The sequence below is a fragment of the Ursus americanus genome, chromosome 1 (genome assembly GCF_024610735.1).
Source record: "Ursus americanus isolate L20-20 chromosome 1, mUrsAme1.1.p, whole genome shotgun sequence".
Classification (NCBI taxonomy): domain Eukaryota; kingdom Metazoa; phylum Chordata; class Mammalia; order Carnivora; family Ursidae; genus Ursus; species Ursus americanus.
The window spans coordinates 80,900,360-80,919,615 of NC_142127.1; the positions used below are offsets into that span (position 1 = coordinate 80,900,360).

At 37.4% G+C, this 19,256-nt stretch overlaps 1 protein-coding gene across 1 annotated transcript in view; it reads left to right on the top strand.

Annotated features, from left to right (window-relative positions):
• PTH2R (parathyroid hormone 2 receptor) overlaps positions 1-19,256 on the top strand; it is a 75,377-nt gene that overhangs the window by 17,128 nt on the left and 38,993 nt on the right. The window contains exons 2-5 of the mRNA XM_045806620.2: positions 1,703-1,805; positions 8,343-8,453; positions 8,566-8,687; positions 17,039-17,136. Coding sequence (XP_045662576.2) covers positions 1,703-1,805; positions 8,343-8,453; positions 8,566-8,687; positions 17,039-17,136 — 434 coding nt within the window. The remainder of the gene's footprint in view (positions 1-1,702; positions 1,806-8,342; positions 8,454-8,565; positions 8,688-17,038; positions 17,137-19,256) is intronic.

The following is a 19,256-nucleotide window of genomic DNA, read 5'->3' on the forward strand; positions in this document are numbered from 1 at the left end:
CCACAGAGTTTTGGGTAAATTTGTTACATAGCTAGAGATGATGAATACAGACTTTTTCTACTTAAAATTCTGTTCTTTTGGAATCACTCTTTATACCAAATGAATTGTATCATGTTAGATGAAGCATGACTTTGTTATTGAGTTTTCTGGAAATTCGTTGTGGTTTAAAGAGATGTATAAGGGTGCCATGTTGGCAGAGGTGGATTTTGATGACTTTGTAATATGTCAACTTGGCTATGTTAAAATGTATTTCCCAGAATTCCCATTCCCTTTATGTTTCTGGTTAGGGTGACACACAAGACACTTTTTCATGGGCACTGGAGGGCAGAAGTGAAGCAGAAGCCATTTTGTTTTTTACACTCAGATGGTCAAAGCAGGTACTTTCATATCTCACATACACTGTTGCTTATCTGTTGGCTCATCTCACTGGGGAGGGATAGTAGCCAGGCCTGCAGCTGCTCCATCTTTTCCTGAGTCCTCCTTTAACTTCTCTGATTCCTGAGCTAAGTGTGTGTTTAGGCCCCTGATAAAGAATGTCAGCTTCTGCTGGACACTTACAACATGAGGGCTGGAGGCTCCAAGAATTCACATGCATTTTAGTGTGTCTTCATGGTTTCTAGCACATGCTCATGGTTCCAGCTTGTTCTTACTGTCCCTCTCTTTACACCCATCCTCTGTTTTTGGCTTCCTGACCTATAGATTTCTAGCTACTGTGTCAGACAAAAACCAAAAACCAAAAACCAAAAACCAAAAACCAAAAGACCTTCTGGAGATTGTTTAACCACCTCCCACAATACTTTAGTCAAATTCATGTAACAAGTACTTATTCTATCTCTATCTCTACCTGTATTTTTCTATAATCTATCTTTTTTAAAAAATTATTTATTTATGTATTTGAGAGAGAGAGAATGAGAAGGGTAAGGGGCAGAAGGAGAAACAGACCCCCTGCTGAGCAGGGAGCCCAATACGGGGCTCTATATGGGGCTTGATCCCTGGACTCCGGAATCATGACCTGAGCTGAAGGCAGATGCTTAATCGACTGAGCCACCCAGGTGCCCCTCTACAGTCTATCTCAGTCTCTTACTAGTTCTGTTTCTTTGATTGCATCTTGACTAATAGAATGGTGTTCATCATTATCTTGTACCTTCAAATATGTTGGTTCTCAAACCCATTAAAGTTAGTGCAAGAATCACAAAGCGTTCCTGTGAAACATGGGGGTTACCAGTCGCCACCTTCGGAAATAAATTCTGATTCACCGAATCTGATGTGTAGCCTAAGGAGCTACATTTTATATGAGTGTCAGATTCAGGTGGTCCAAGCACCATGCTTTGAACAAACAAAATATGACTATTCTGTCATATTTAAAATAAAATATATTTCATTGAAATGAAGGTTTTCCAAAGTAGAATTTCCTCTCCATCACTGGTGGTATTAAAGTCAAATCTAGGCGAACTCATTCAATAAGAATTCATTATTCACTTTTATGTTAGAAGCACCTTCCAAGGTGGGAATGGGTATCAAAGTATCTAGTGAAGGAGATCTAGTAGAAAGTTCGATTCAGATAAAAGACTATTTCAGATAGCTGGATATCAAAACTTGAATTTTCAACTGTATTAGAAGGTAGATAATGAAAGATTATATCATGGTTTAAAAAAGAGGTCATGGGAATACTTTTCTGTTTGTATTTTGTTCATTTCCTCAGCTGGATTCTGATGGCACCGTCACAATTGAGGAGCAGATTGTCCTTGTGCTGAAAGCTAAAGTGCAGTGTGAACTCAACATCACATCGCAGCTCCAGGAAGGAGGTAAAGGTGCTAAAAATTATGTCTTCTTGTGTCCCTACCATACCCCAGTTCTCAAAAAGACTCAAATTCCCCTGGGAAGTCATAATAGGGTGTTCATTACATGTTTCCATGTGGAGGGGCAAGTAGCAGAATCATGCTCTTTTCATTTCTTTAACCACAAGCTCTTCCCTCCCTATGGACAGAACGACTTGCCCAATTTTTGAGTTTCAGAATAGCAGCTGGGCACGTGCACATTGGTCTCTCTCTCAGGCTTCTCTTTGGGGTCTGTTTGCTTGCAGAGAGCGTGCATCCTGGTTTGCCCTTAACCAGGTAGTGAGCTTGGAGGGACAGGCTCTGTTCTTGTGCGTATCGCTTGCGGTTTTAGGTAGTATATATAAATATCAGAAGAACAAAAAAGCATGAACTGAGGCCCTGTTCTCAAAAAAATTTTTCTTCATAATAAAATGATTATTTAATTTCCATATGCCTGACTCTCTATGTAATTTCTCAACTAGTTCCACAGTCAAGTGGGGAACTAGAAAAACAAAGCAGCAACACTACAGGTGAGCTTGTGGTGGCTTTGGTGTTCTTGGGGTGGCTCTACTGTTGTAACTACACAGAAACCTGTGGCTTGTGCTCCTTGGGGCCTGGTGATGACCCACAGTTCTTATTCGGACCATTGAGTCTTATTGGACTCTTTGGAGTAGTAGGTAAATTATAATGTTTTATATGGGAAAATGCCTTGTCTTGATAGTTGAGTATAATTAAGGAATTTTTTTTTAAAGGGAGGTGCTATTTACTGAGCTTTCCTAAATTCCCAACAGTCTGAAGGCAGCAGATAATGTCTTTAAAGCTATGCGTTACTAAAATTAACAACTCAGGAAACAACAGATATTGGTGAGAATGTGGAGAAAGAGGAACCCTCTTACACTGTTGGTGGGAATGCAAGCTGGTGCAGACATTCTGGAAAACAGCATGCAGTTTCCTCAAAAAGTTGAATAGAGGTACCCTACGATCCAGCAATTGCACTATCTAGGTATTTACCCTAAGGATACAAACGTAGTGATCCAAAGGGGCACCTGCACCCCAATGTTTATAGCAGCAATGTTCACAATGGACAAACTATGGAAGAGCCCAGATGTTCATGACAAATGAATGGATAAAGAAGAAATGGTGTGTGTGTGTGTGTGTGTGTGTGTGTGTAATGGAATATTACTCAGCCATCAAAAAGAATGAAATCTTGCCATTTGCAGTGACATGGATGGAACTAGAGAGTATCATGCTAAACAAAATAGGAGAGAGACAAATACCAAATGATTTCACTCATATGTGGAATTTAAGAAACAAAACGGATGAATATAGGGGAAGGGAAGGAAAAATAAGATGAAATCAGAGAGGGAGGCAAACTGTAGAGACTCTTAACTCTAGAAAACAAACTGATTGTTGCTGGAGAGGAGGTGGGGGGAGATGGGGTAATTAGGTAATGGGCATTAAGAAGGGCACTTGATGTAATGAGCACTAGGTGTTATATGGAATTGATGAATCAGTAAATTCTACCACTGGAACTAATAACACGGTATATGTTAACTAAATTGAATTTAAATAAAAAATTAAAAAAAAAAAAGCTATGCCCTAGCTTTTGGGTGGCTCAGTTGGTTAAGCTTCAGACTTTTGATTTCAGCTCAGTTAATGATCTCAGGGTTGTGAGATTGAGCTTTGCACTGGGTCTTTCTCTGCCCTTCCCCCTGCCTCTTCCTCCCTAAAAAAAAGAAAAAAGAAAAAAAGAAAGCTCTACTCTATAATGAAATATCAGGTTTGATCTACTTCATTCTAATCTCCAAATACTTAATTTTTTTCCAAATATTTAATTTAAGAACATTTAAAGTTTATAAGTTCTCCTTCTTGAATAATACAAGCAATTTGAAATACTTTACTTCCAAATGATATGCTATTATCATATAATTTTATATTAATGAAGTCATAGTTTTATCTGAATTATACATTATAATTTTTCTTCAGGATGAAATGTATCTTTTTGTAAGATTTCTTTATGCTAGAACTTGCTTGCGGTAAACACTCTCAGTGTTTTTTTTTGTCCAAAAACGTGTTTATTTCAGTCTCAATCTTCAAAGATACTTTTTCTGGACATATGATCCTTGGTTGAGAATTACTTACTTTTAGCACCTGAGTATTATTCATTTTTACTCTAGCTTCCATTGTGATTGATGACAAGTCAGTTTTCAGTCTTTGTTGATGATCAGTTTTTTCTCTCTGGCTCCTTTTAAGAGCTTTTCTTTGCATTTGATGTTCTGCAGTTTTATTCTGCATCCAGGTAGAGATTCATTTGATTTCTGAAGTCTGAGGATCTGTCTTTAGTCATTAGTGAGAGTGGTTTGCTATTTTGTCTTTGAAGCTTTGCTCTCCCTCATCCTCATAGCCTTTCCATCTGGAACACTAATTAGGCAAATGTAGGACCTTCTCACCCTACCCTTTGTGTCTTCACAAAATAAATCAGATGAAATAAATATGGCAAAATATTAGCAAGTGTCAATTCCTGGTGCTGTATATGTATATAATACTTTATGAAAAAATTTGTAATAAAAAGAAAATACAAATTTCCCTCATGTCTATGAAAGTGAAGGAAGTATAAATGCAAATACCTAGCTATGAAATGATTCAAGTAGTTAAAAACAAAACCCAAAATATTATTCATCCTGGTTTGACTTCACGAATATATGGTTACACTCTATTGTGGGTAACTATAGAACTGAAAAGAGACAAAGTTGGCGTTTCCAAATTTTAGACTGTTCTGTGTGAGAATCATGGTTTGACAAGTGTCACTAACGAGTACTTTGTCCTGGCACACACAAAAGATGACAAAGAATGTAATTAATAGTGTTAATTTATGAAGAGAGATTTGTAGATCACCAGGCAATTAATTAGTTTCTTGGTAACTGATGAAAGTATTTACTCACATAGGATGTGAACTGATGTTCAAAGAGTAGATGTTAATTAAGATCTTTGTGTTAGCTGTGTGAGGCCATGGCTTCCCCGATCCTTTCAACTTTTGTGAAAATTTATTATTCTCTTTATCAAAGAGCCACTAGAGAGATGAACACAATCTACAGAAACATTATTTTTGAGGAATGTTGGTTTTACGAATTTTGGGGAGTGTGTGCGTATGTGTGTGGGGTGGTATCTTGTAGGGAACTAGAAAACTGTCTCCTTTAGAGCATGAGGAAAATATCAGCAGATTTGTCTCCATAGTAGTTTAAAAACTACATAATTATAGAATAAATGGTCATTGGGTTTTAAACTTGTATGAAGACCTTATTCCATCATGTAACTAACTCTTGCCTGAAAATATCACGATACTGCAGCATACATTTTATCTTATCATCTATCTATCTATCTATCTATCTATCTATCTATCTATCTATCTATGTATCTATCTCATCTATCTATCTATCTATCTATCTATCTATCTATCTATCTATCTATGAGAGAGAGAGAGAGTGCAAGCAGTGGGAGGTACAGAGGAAGAGGGAGAGAGAGAAACCCAAGCAGGCTCCACGCTCAGTGCGGAGCCCTGCACAGGGCTCAGTCTCACAACCCTCAGGTCATAACCGGAGTCAAAATCAAGAGTTGGGTGCTTAACTGACTGAGCCACCCAGACACCCTTGCAGGATACATTGTAGAGGGACAAGTAGTTATCAGAACACAAGAATATGTGTCCAGGTCCAATTTTTGTAGATTGCACAATAGATATCTGGTAAAGAATGGACAGTACAGATAAATGAAGATGCATGACTCGTTAAAGGCAAAGTGAATGGATGTGAAGCCATATGGAATGGTAGCAAGATACAGAGGAGTGTCTAGGGTAAAGTTGGTGAAAGAGGTTGATTCATTGCACTCTGTTTGAGCAAGAAGGAAAAAACAAAACACAGGTAATGGTGGAAAGAAGCCAGTGAAGCTGTGCACCAGAAGCAAGAGCCAGTGTGATGGGTTCCTGGGCTACTTGTGATATGTAAAGCACACGCTTATTATGTGAGCAAAGTGAGGCTGTTTCCAGGAAAACGTTCTCTTCTATAAGAACAGTGTGGTATGACATTTTCTTTTTCTTATTGCTTCAGCAATCCCCAAAGCAAATCAAGTTATTTGTTTCTATGTGGTATGGAGGACACTAAGAAGTTAATTTCATGTTTATGCTGAATTCTTTTCTGTACAGATCAGGGTTTGCATGACTATTCAAAACTGAACAAACAACTTGACATCATGAACATCTGCTAGAACAAAATTCCTCAGCTCCAGTAGTGTAATTGGTTAACTAAAAAATTGAGAGAGCTATAATAGATAGGACTTGTGGTAGCAGAATCAGGGTCCCCCAAAATGTCCATACCCTAATACCTGGTGTTATGCCTGTGTATGCTTCGTTACATGGCACAGGGACACTGCAGGTGGGATTACAGTTACGGGCCTTAAAATAGGGAGATTATTCTGGATTATCTGAATAGGCCCAAGGTAATCTCTTGATGCCTTCAAAGTTTCAGAGGAAGGTGGACGAATCAGTAATGGAGAAGGAGAGAGGAGGAGAGATTTGAAACGTGAGAAGGGTCGACTTGCCTTGCTGATTTTGAAGATGGAGGGAGGGAGTCATGAACCATGGAATACAAGTGATTTCTAAAAGTTGATCGCCAGCAAGGAAATGGGGACCTCAGTCCCAGCTGACCTCACTGGACTTCTGACTTAAAGAGATAGTGAGATAATAAGTTGGGTTACTTGAAGCCCTTACGTTTGCGGTAATTTGTTATGGTAGCAATAGAAAAATGAACAGAAGACTCATTAAAAGTAATCTCATTTTGAAACAGAGGATATGCTCTCTTCTTGGAAGTTCAGTACACAACTAATGGAGACCAGTCCTGAAGAACACACGTGTTGACTCTGCATATTTGTTAAGCCCTTGCCAAGTGCTGGGTGGCTAAGGCATGGAAGAAAGCAGACAGAACTCCCCACCTTCAGGGTCCCTGTGGTTTAAGAAACCAATAATAAAATAACACTTACTATTGGAAGGCGATGAGAGCTCAGGTAGAAAGTACAAAAGGGAAGGGGATAAGGAGTTTTGAAGGGAACTGTAAGTGGGGAAAGTTTACTCAGAAGTGACCTGTGAGTGAAAGTCTGTAGGGTGGAGGGGAAGAAGCCTAAGGCCATCTGGTGAACGCACTGAACTGAAGGCAGAGCTAGGAGAACCTAAGCAGAACTGAGGTCAGGGAGATAACTATTGGGGAAAGCGGATCTTGCAGGGCTTTCAGACTTTGTGAAGACTTGGCTTTTGCTGGGAGTGAGATGGGAAGCCTTTGGAAGACTTTGGCTTATTGTGTGAATGCATGAAAGGAGAGCATGAACGGAACCTGGAAGACCAGATGTATCTTTCAGTGAAAACTTTCTTCAATTTATGTGTAAAAAACTATTAACAGCATTTTGAATTCACTAGCTAATTTAAAAAATTTCCACCTTTAAATTCTCTTAAGGTTGAGAGATGGGTATCATAATATTTAAGAGTGAGCCATTATGCTGTCTGCAATTTACTTTAAAATACCACAGCAAAAAATAAATTAGATGAAATAAATATGGTAAAATATTAGCAAGTGTCAATTCTAGGTGATGTGTGTGAATGTGTTTATATATGTAAGATATTCTGCTTTATTTATGAAAAAATTTTTGTAAAAAAATTTTCCTCATGTCTATGAAAGAAAATGAAATGTAAATGCAAATACCTAGTTATAAATGACTCAAGTAGTTGAAAACAAAACCCAAAATATCATTCATCCCGGTTCAACTTCACAAATGTATGGTTACACTGTGTTATAGTTACATTATATTATCAGTTCAGATATAGGACTGAAAAGAGACAAAGTTGGAGGTTCCAAAGTCCAGATTGTTCTGTGTAAATATCATGGTTTGACAAGCTTGGACCATGGGTGTGGCATTTTGTCCATTCAATACCCCCCACTCCAAATCTTTATACTTGATTCTTGAGGAGAGTAAAGCTTGTGAGAATTTTGTTTGAGATGAGTGTTAGACTCAAATTACTAGAATTATTGGTAGAAAGAAAAGGATTATTGGTAAAAAGGCAAACTCAAATCTTGGAGCTTACCTGGGAAGCTCAATCTGTTTCACATATCATATTTTTAACAGCAATTTTTAAAAATCTAAGGTAAAAAATGGAGCTACAACTGTGATAGAATTTTACTGCCATTGTTCACAATGAATTCCAGTGTTTCTTATGTATTATTTGCTATAACTCACTCATAGTGGAATCAACAAAATATTTTTAATTTATGCAAATCAAATGTTCTTATTAATGGACCTTTAATGAGGCTAGGTGGATGAATCCTAGGACATTTGCATTGTATCGACCCCATTCTAGTTTCAACAACTACCAGTTTGTCTTACATTTTGCTACAGGTGGAAACCTGAAATTTTGTATTTTGAGCGCATTTACTGTCTGGTTCTAACTGCATTTTTGTTTATTTGTTTTTTAATTTTTTTCTTTATTAGAGGGAAATTGTTACCCAGAATGGGATGGACTCATTTGTTGGCCCAGAGGAACAGTGGGGAAACTGTTGGCTGTCCCATGCCCTCCTTATATTTATGACTTCAATCATAAAGGTATTTGCATTTTTCTGAAATGATTAATTTGGAATAGAAATATACTTTTTTTCCCCCTAATGAAAGCCAAGAGAATTGAGCAATCTCAATGTTTTTCTTCATGTCTTTATAGGAGTTGCTTTCCGACACTGTAACCCCAATGGAACATGGGATTTTATGTACAGTTTAAATAAAACATGGGCTAATTATTCAGACTGCCTTCGCTCTACGCAGCCAGATAGCAGCATAGGAAAGGTAATGATAACTTTTGTGTTCGTGAACACCACAGGGAAAATGGGATAATATTTTTATGCATTTCTTGATTGCCAACTATTATATATAAAAACCCCTTTATTCTAGGACACAAATGTTCTAAAAGATAAAAGCAAGGTTGGAATCTTTTTAGCTATCCAGTTAAGGAATGGTGTAAGACCGGACACATTCTGGTACTTTCTTTAGGTTAGAGTTATCTAGCTAAAATATATGCGTATATACTTACAAATCTGTGTCAGCGAGTATTATGTTGTGGTATATTATGTTTACATTATATCATTAAGCTATGTTACATTATATTTTGCTTAAAAATCGAAATAGGTAGTCAGCAACATGATTTATGATGTCTTGTTACCTATGAATGGCTACATCTCATTTCACTCTGTATTCCTAAAGGAGATTTGTGTTTTAAAGATATATTTGTCATTTCCTAAGATCGGCCAGTAGGTGATTTCATTAGTATAGGAAAGATTAGGGTTGTAGAATGAAGGAGAAGCAAGGGGCACCCCACAGGTCTTTCAGACGGCAGCTTAATTTTACACGTGAGTAAACTCAGAACCAGAGTTTAGGTGTTAGAGTGACCCAGCTCACTGATGACAGGATCTAAAGCTGAATCCTGATCTCCAAATTCCTCATCAGTGCTATTTGCAGTATGGCAATCACATGTAAACGTTGGAAACTTCTAGATAGTCACTTTCAAGTGATACGTGGTGCTTTAAGTCATGCTTAAATTCCTATCACTCAGACCTCGTGAGTAAAATGCATGATGATATATGCATATGATGTTAGGGGTTAATATGATAGATGGATGTATAAATGGCTTTTATGGGGGCCCTGAGAACAGTCTTTCATGCATAAACTCTACCAGCATTAGACATTTTTCTTTATGCTTGAATTTGGGGGGGAGGGGGAAGTAGGGAGAGCAGTAAGGGAAGCAATGAGTTGAAGAAGATTACTTTGATTTTGCACTAATAGTCAGGACTTCTTTTCTTCTTCTTCTTCTTTTTTTAAGATTTTAAAAATTTATTTATTTGAGAGAGAGTAAGAGCAGAGGGAGGGGCAGAGGGAGAAGCAGACTCCCTGCTGAGCAGGGACCCCCCCCCCCCCCCCGCCATGTGGGGCGCAAGCCCAGGATCCCGGGATCATGACCTGAGCCAAAGGCAGATGCTTAAGTGACTGAGCCACCCAAGTGCCCAGTAATGAAAGTTTTTATAGAAGGAAAAAGAAGTAAAAAAAACAAAAAAGCGTGCATTGAGAGTAAACATCTTTATTGGGGGGAAATAAGACAAAGATTTTGTAAACATCTATCGTCTTGTTCCTTAAATAATTTCCTTATTGTTGACTCGACAAAATGAGACAGTTACTTTTATTTATTTATTTATTTATTTATTTATTTATTTATTTATTTATCAGTGTTCATATATTTAATATTTTTTAAATTAACATGCAATGTATTATTTGTTTCGGGGGTACAGGTCTATGATTCATCAGTTTTATACAATACCCAGTTCTCATTACATCACATACCATTCCCAATGTCCATCACCCAGTTACCCCATCCAGCAACCCTCCCCTCCAGCAACCCTCAGTTTGTTTCCTAAGATTAAGAGTCTCTTAGGATTTGTCTCTCTCTCTGGTTTCGTCTTGTTTTGTTTTTTCCTCTCTTCCCCTATGATCCTCTGCCTTGTTTCTTAAATTCCACGTATTGGTGAGATCATATGATAATTGTCTTTCTCTGATTGACTTATTTTGCTTAGCATAATACCATCCATATCACTACAAATGGCAAGATTTCATATATATATATATATATACCACTTCTTCTTTATCCATTCATCTGTCAATGGACATTTGGGCTCTTTCCATAGTTTGGCTATTGTGGACATTGCTGCTATAAACATTGGGGTGCATGTGCCCCTTCAGATCACTACATTTGTATCCTTTGGGTAAATACCCAGTAGTGCAATTGCTGGCTTGTAGGGTAGCTCTATTCAACTTTTTGAGGAACCTCTATACCGTCCTCCAGAATGGCTGCACCAGCTTGCATTCCCACAAAGGTGTAGGAGGGTTCCGCTTCTCCACAACCTTGCCAACATCTGTTGTTTTCTGACTTGTAAATTTTAGCCGTTTTGACTGGTGTGAGGTGGTATCTCAGTGTGGTTTTGATTTGTATTTCCCTGATCCTAAGTGATGTTGAGCACTTTTTCATGTGTGTGTCGGCCATTTGGACGTCTTTGCAGAAATGTCTGCTCATGTCTTCTGCCCATTTCTTGGTTGGATTATTCTTTGGGTGTTGAGTTTGATGAGTTCTTTATAGGAGACAGTTACTTTTAGTAAAAAGATGGGAAATAACTCTTCTGATAGGCCATAAGCTTATCGAATTCGTCTAAAGGTTAAATGAACTTCTGGAAAGCGATTTAGCGATGTGTATTAAAAGAACTTTAAAGTGGTCATACCCTTTGAGCTTATACAGTTACTTCTAAGATCCAACTATAAGGATTTGGAATGGGGGGGAATTGAGTCGACAAAATGTTCATTGAACCATTAATTTTTACAGTGACTATTCTGAAGAATTTAGGTTTCCAGTGAAAAACGCTCCAGAGAAGGTTAAATAAACTCATATAAATGCTTTTCGTAAAAAGTCTGTGGCCTTAGAAAATTCTTTTGTGATACAGTTAACAGAAAAAAAAATCAGTTAATAAAGTTGTATGTAAATTGGGAATGTAGATGCTCAGAACAATAGAAAATGCTTCATAGAGATAGAATGAAAAGAAATATATGAAATACAGTGTTTCTTTTTGGTTGCTAGGAATTCAGGAGATCCCCCCTTTTGTGTTTCACATATTATCCAAATAGTTTCTCTTTTCTTTTCTTCCCTTTTCTTCCCTTTCCTTTCCTTCCTTCCTCTCTTTCTTTCTTTCTTCTTTCTTTCTTCCTTTCTTTCTTTCTTTCTTTCTTTCTTTCTTTCTTTCTTTCTTTCGTTCTTTTTTTTCTTAGTAGACGCCACACCCAGCTTGGAATGCAACATGGGGCTTGAACTCATGACCCTGAGATCAAGACCTGAGCTGAGACCAATAGTCTGACGCTTAACTGACCGAGTCACCCAGGCGCCCCAAATATTTTCTATAAAAAGATTTTGTATTTTATTAACGGATAAGAATATATAGTAAACGTTTTTTTAGAGGAGCAAGAGGCAAAATCTTTTGCTTTTAGGAAGCAGGAGGTTCTGACAGTAGGAATAGATTGAGTAAGATGCAAAATCAGTATTTTGTAATAACTCCTCAGTGAGCTGAGAATGCCAAGAAGTCTAAATGATCCTAATTCTAGAAGTGGGCAAGACTTTCTTATAAGAGAAGAGACCCATGACTGTTATTTATCCCTGGGTCTATAGCAGAAGAGGAACAACCAGGTCGTAGAAGGGGATAGAAAGAAAAGAGCAAGGCTTTTAAACCAAAAGGATTTTTTAAAAAAGATTATATTTATTTATTTGAGAGAGAGAGAGAACAAGCAAGCTGAGTGGGGGGGGGAGGGGGTGCAGAGGGAAAGAGAATCCTGAAACAGACTGTGCTGAGTCGGACGCGGGGCTGGACTTAGGGCTGGACACGGGACTGGACCCCAGGACCCTGAGATCATGACCTCAGCCGAAACCAAGAGTCTGCCACTTAACCAAATGTGCCACCTAGGTACCTCTTAAACCAACTTTTAACAGACAACGGTTAGCATAAGGGCTTAGAATCCCAAGTAGTGAGCCCCATGCACAGTGAGCTATCCCCCACCAGCCAGTTTTTTCCCATGGGGCCTTCACCGAGTGTGTGGAGACCATATGCCAAAGGCTGGGGACAGCATAGGTGGGCTAAGAGACATCCCCTGAGATGTGCAAGGTGCTCTCAGAAGGAAAGGTGGCAGTTAGCCAAAGGCATGAGACAGAACAGAGGAGCTGAGAGACGTGCTTTAAGGCACATGGTGCATGATTGCTACAGCCCACATGCCAGAGAAGGGCGGGAAAGCAAAGTAGAATCCCTAGCAACTCAAAAACCTGATGGATGGTTCAACTAGCAGCAGCAGTTCTGCGGCTTGGAAAAGGTCAGGTGGACTAAAATCCGTATAATGGCCACTAGAGGCTGCTAGCGCTAAGATCTCGAGGTCAGCTGAACGAATCTTGATTCGGCTCTCAAAACCTAAAACCAGGATAAAAGGATCACCAAAAACAAAAAGTACAACAAAGCTCAGCTTAGTTTAACAACAGAGTAATGCAGCTTCCTACCCAAGAAGCCTGACGGAGGAAAAGGCCTGCCTTTCCAGGCAGTTGACAACATATACTTTAGTCTCTATTTAATTTTTTCACTTACAGGGCCTGGAATGTGATATGAAATTACAAGGCAGGGACCCAAAATCTGGAGTAAAAATAAGAGCAGAAAAAACCGGATGATCCAGGTATTAGAATTTGCAGATAAGTGCTTAATAATAACTATTATAAATATGTTAGATGATTTGGTGAAAAAGGTACATAAAACAGATGGGGAAATCAGAGCAATAAAAAAAAAATACCAAAAGGAAATTCTAAAATTGAAATATTCAATTCAAAAATAAAGAATTCATTTGATATGCTCAACAGCATACTGGATACAGCACGATAAAAGATTAATGCCCTTAATGAGAGGTCAATAGAAATTTTCCAATGGAAGCATTAGGAGAAAAAATAAATTAAAATGACAGAAGCATCTGAGACTTGTGAGACAACATATAATTGTCTAACATGTGAAATTAGAGGTAAAGAGAGAGAATTAAATATTTGAGGAGACAATGGCCAAGAATTTTCTAAATTGATGAAATAAATCAACCCATACATTCCAGAAATTTATCATACCCAAGGCAGGATAAACTAAAATAAAATCATACTTAAATACATCATAGTTAAAGTGCTGTAAATCACAGTAAAAAGAAAACTGAAAAGTGGACAGGGAAAAAGGGCACATTAGGGAACAGCAATAAAAAAGATGCCAACCTTTTAGTCAGGAAAGCATGGAGGCTGGAATATAATGGGAGGACATCTTTAAGGTAATAATATGCCTAAAAATAAAGGTAAAATAATGATACTTTTCAGACAGAAAATATATGAGAGAACTCATCTTCATCATACCTTCAGTATAGGAAATATTCCAGTAGGTTCTCTAGGTCAAAGAGAAATACGCTAGATGGGAACAGGAATAGGTAGGAAGGAATGTGGAGGACCAGAATGGGATAGATAGATAGATAGATAGATAGATAGATAGATAGATAGATAGATAAAAGTGGCAGACTAAAATAATGAACAAAACTATATTCTTACCTTATTTATTACCACACTTATATCTTTGTATCTTTATCTATAATTCATTTAAAAGTCTATTGACTGCTTAAAGCAAACATAATAGTCTCTTATTAAGGTTTATAAGTTATGTAGACAAAATCTAAAAGGGCAAGGGCTGGGCAGCAAAATTGAGTATAAATTTGTAAACTTTTATGTAGTTTGTGAAATAGTTCAATATTATTTAAATGGAGGCTCTGATAAGCTCAGGATGCATGATTGCTAAAATATAACACCAGCGAAATACTAAGAAATACTTGATTGACACTACCCCCCAAATAAAAGGTAAGGTAGTAGGTACAGAGGAACAAAGATAGGACATCTAGAATGCCAATGCCAATGTGTTATATTTCAGCCCAACCAGAGCAATGACTGTGTTTAATGTAAATGAACTAAACAGTCACTTAAAAGACAGAATGGGTAATAAATGTGTGACTGAAGTATATACTGTCTGTAAGAAATGTACTCTAAAGATACAGATACAGATAAATGTGAAGGTAATAGATTTGTTGAAATTAAAAGGGTGGATGAGTTCTAATGCCGTGCACACCCCAAGCATGAGAAAGTTGGTGTGGCTAATTAGGCTGCAAGACAGAGTATTACTAAGGTGGAGGGACATAGCAGGATGGTAAAAGAATCCATGTACGGGGAAGAGATAATGATCCTAAATGGTCCTGCATGTAGGAGCTTCATATTGCATAAAGCAAACATTGTCAAAGCAAAAGGGAGACACGGTCAAATCCCACCATGTTGGAATTTATCAAAAAGCTCAATAATTGGTAAAACAATGAGATGAAAACTTCCATAGGATATCTTTCACACAGTTTGATGAAAATGCCATTTATAGAATACAATCACCAAACACTACACAATTCACATTTTTTTAAATTACACACCAGAGTTTCTTCAAGACTAAACATATGCCGGACTGTAAACAAGAGTCAATAAATCTCAAGATTAAAATCATACAGAGTGTATTTTCTGACCACAAAGGAATTAACTGAAAATCAATTAAAATAAAATACGTGGACAAGTCACAAATTGTTGGAAAATATGTGACCCATGGCAAAAGTTTAAACTGAACTATGAAAGCTGAATATATAAAAAAAGACTGGGGAGACAACAAAGGCAGAGCTTAGAAGGAGGTTTATAGCTTATTATATGATTGATTAGACTATAGCTTAATTATATGCTTAATTATAGCTTAATTAGAAAAGAAGGAAAGTAAACATTCAGTAGTCAAAGGCTCCACATTAAGCTGTACAATATAATACCTAGAACAACCACCGAAAGCACTAAACAAAAAGGGACATCAAAATGGAATTCTACAAAATGTTCGAGTAACCTACAGGGTGGCAAGAAAAATAAAACAGAGAAATGAAAAACAGAACAACAGAAAATAAAAAAATAAAATGATGGACTTAGCCTTAACATATCAATGTTACATTTAAAAAATTATCCAATTATACCAATTAACAGAGATTGAAAAATCTATTAAAAGACATGACCCAAAGGTATGCTGTCTACAACGTTTGAAACATTTTATATATACATAGGTTACATACACACTATGCAATAGTATTCAGCAATAAAAAAGAACAAACTTGATCTATACAACAGCTTGAATGGCTCTTGAGGTCATTATTGTGAGTGAAAAAAGCCAATCTCAAAAGGTCACATATTGTATGATTCCATTTCTATAACACTTATGAAATGGCAAAATTATAGAGGTAGAAAACAGAGCAATGGTTGCTAGGTGTCGGGGATGCTGGGGAAGAGGGGTCTACGAGTGACTGTAAAGGACAGCACAAGGCAGGTCTTCAAGGTGGTATACAATGGTTCTGTATCTCGATTGCAGTGTCAGTTATAAAAATTTACATATGTGATAAGATGACACAGAACTATAAACACACAAATTGCACCATATCAAATTTCTGCCTCTGATATTTTAGTATAATTATGTTCAGATGTAACCATTGGAGAATACTGGGTGAAGGACAAATGGGACATTTTTTTACTATCTTTTTCAGTTCTTGTGAATTTATAATTATTTTTAAAAATTACAAAGAATGGACCATTGATTCATGCAACAATATTGGTGAATACCAAATACAGTATGTTGACAAAAAGAGTGCATACTAAGTATATACTAATTCTAAGAAGTCTAAGAACAGTCAGAAAGTATAAGAAGTACGTGAACAGATGATGCCAACTTGTGATGACAGAAATTGGAACAGTCGTTACCTGCGAGTGAGTGGTGGGTGGTTTTTTGGTTGGCAAGGTGCACAGCAAACGTGGCTTGTCAAAGCCTATCAAAGTGCTCACTTAAGATCTGTACATTTTATTTCATGTAAATTACAGCTCAATAAAAAACTTAAGGAAAACTAGAATAATATTCCAAAAACGACATATTGTTTTTACTAGTTTCCTCTTAACAATAGCCCTGTAATATGTGTTTTGTTTACTTCAACTATCATGTTATGTATACAATTCCAATTAATTAAAATGGACAGCATAGAAATTCACAAAGTAAATATGGCAACATTTAATTTGACCTCACTTAAGCAAGAAATGCCAATTATTATTATTATTACATCTTTAACTCTGACTTGAGGGGTGTCTGGGAGGCTCATTCGGTTAAGCGTCTGCCTTCAGCTCAGGTCACGATCTCAGGGTCCTGGGATGGTGTCCTGCATCGGGCTCCCTGCTCAGTGGGGAGTCTGCTTCTCCCTGTGCCCACCCCCTGCTTGTGCCCCCCTCTCTCTCACTGTCTCCAATAAATAAATAAAATCTTAATATAAACCCAAAAAACAACCCTCGGACTTGAATTTAGGAAATCAAAGAAAGGCCAGATGAATACTCTATGTTATATAAATGTGATAACACACTGCCTGTCTGTCTCTAAACAGGAAGAAGCATGATTTGTAAGTTTATCCACATCTACTTGTGAAAAGCTATTTTTCTAATTAAACCTCTTCCCCTTCAGCAAGAATTCTTTGAACGCCTCTATGTCATGTACACAGTTGGGTATTCTGTCTCCTTTGGTTCCTTGGCTGTGGCTATTCTCATCATTGGTTACTTCAGGTGAGTGAGTCCCAATCCCTTTCTCCGTGATGGATGGGTTCTGGGTCCTATGCATAGAAGACGCAGAGGTCTCACAATTTCTGGCCCAAATACTTTTCCCAGCACAAATTTTTGAATTCAGCCTGGTGTTATAATAGTATTTGGCTTTGAAAATTTATATATCATGAGGAAATTCAAGGTTATTATTGTTGTTTAAAAACTGAAAAAAAAAAAAAAAACAACTTTAAAAACATCAAAGGAACATGAAACCATTAAGCCGAGAGCTCGGCACTACGGTGAATTTGTCTGTGAAGTGTGGCAGAGCAGAGCAGAATGGCCTACAAACATTTCTGTTCATGATGCAAAGACTTCATTTTTCCCGAATGATTTTGGTGCCATTGGACAGAAATTCATTTTAAATAATCTCCCAAATGATCTGATATTGTATCTAAAGAGGTCATATTTATTGCTTCTGTTATGACTTATTTTTTATCCACTGAAACTTTTGCCCAATTCAATTCCATTTAATGTATATCAGTACAAAATTTGGAGCACCAGCGTCGAGATAAAGCGGCGCACGACAGGTACGGGCGATGTGTGCTCACGATGCTTGCGGCTGGTCTGTGATACACGTAGCAGAGAAAACAATTCGTGTGCAGTGTGAGAAGTGGTAGGATTCAGGTGCGGTGTGGTAACTGGGAAGGCAGACAAGGGGGGGAAGTGAGATCTCAAAAGATGCATGACTGTAAATAAGATTTAACCCAAAGAGAACCCTGGGGGACAGAATTCCAAACCCAAGTTTAGATCAAAAGCGTGGAATATTTGAGAATTCGGAGTTTGGGTGCAGATGAGGGATGGGCAGTGAGACTGGAGAGGTAAGCAGGGTTGAGAATGTTCTGAGACCTGTAGGTTATATGAAGAAATTTGAACTTGACCCTAAGAGTGATGAGGAGCCACTGAAGGATTTTAAGCAGAAGAGTGACATGAAAGGTCATTTGTAAGGTGTAGTGTGAGTTGGTGGGAAGCACGTTAGGAAGCCCATTTGGAGGAGGCTGTTAGAGTAACTCAGGACAGGAAGATGGTGGCCTGGCCAAGGGCAGTGGCTTGAGGATAGAAATGGAACGTCTTGAGGTCTATTAATTAAGACAATACAATTTTAAGACTGCAGTGCTAAATTATGCATGGGAAAAGAAATGAGGGCAGATGACATATTTAAAAAACAAAATGTTTTATATTTTATTTCCGATCATCTTACAATCCCCTCTTCCTCGAAACTTCTTGTACCTATTTTCTGCTGTTTTTCTCTTTTGATTTATCACTGTCTAATGTACTATCTGATGTTTTACTTATCTTTTTATTTTATTTATTTTTTTCTTTTCTTTTTATCTTTTATCTCTCCCTCTAGAACGTAAAGCCACATGAGAGCATTTTTTTTTCTCATTGTAGCATTCTTAGTGGTTGTAATGTGCTTGATTATATAGTGGTGCTTAATAAATATTTGTTGAATTAATAAATAAATGACTAGTTTAATATTCCAACTACTTCTTCTAAGACAATTACTCATCTTATGGCAATATAGTTTATATTTCCAAAACTTTTTCTTTATTGATTCACTAGTCTATCTACACAACAAGCGTTTTTCTCTACCATATGATAGACTCTTTTTAGTGTTGATGGAGGACAAGTTAAGATATGTTACAGACTAGAAAAGCAGTACATATGAGAGACTGACTCATTAAATGATTATCAAATAAAATATTGTTAATACTATAATTCAGGTTTTTATAAAGGGTTTTGGGAACACCAAAGAGGCTAAAACTGACTAGATAAGAGAGACTTCCCAGAACATACTGACGTGAACTGATACTGCAATGATGAGAAGGAATTCAGTATATTGCAGATGATGGGAACAGAATGTGCAAAACTCAGAGGCAAGAGGGAACAGGGTAGACTCTGGGAACATAGAACAGTCCCATGCAAATGCAGAATTTGATGCATGGGGTGGAGTGGCCATATGGGAATGACTAGGAAGAAACTAGATTTTGTGGCACTGGGTTTTGCTGGTCTTTGTCAAAGGCTTTGAATTTTATCTTGTAAGGGTAGAGAATAAGGAGCTAATGAAGTTTTTAAAGTAGAAGGGG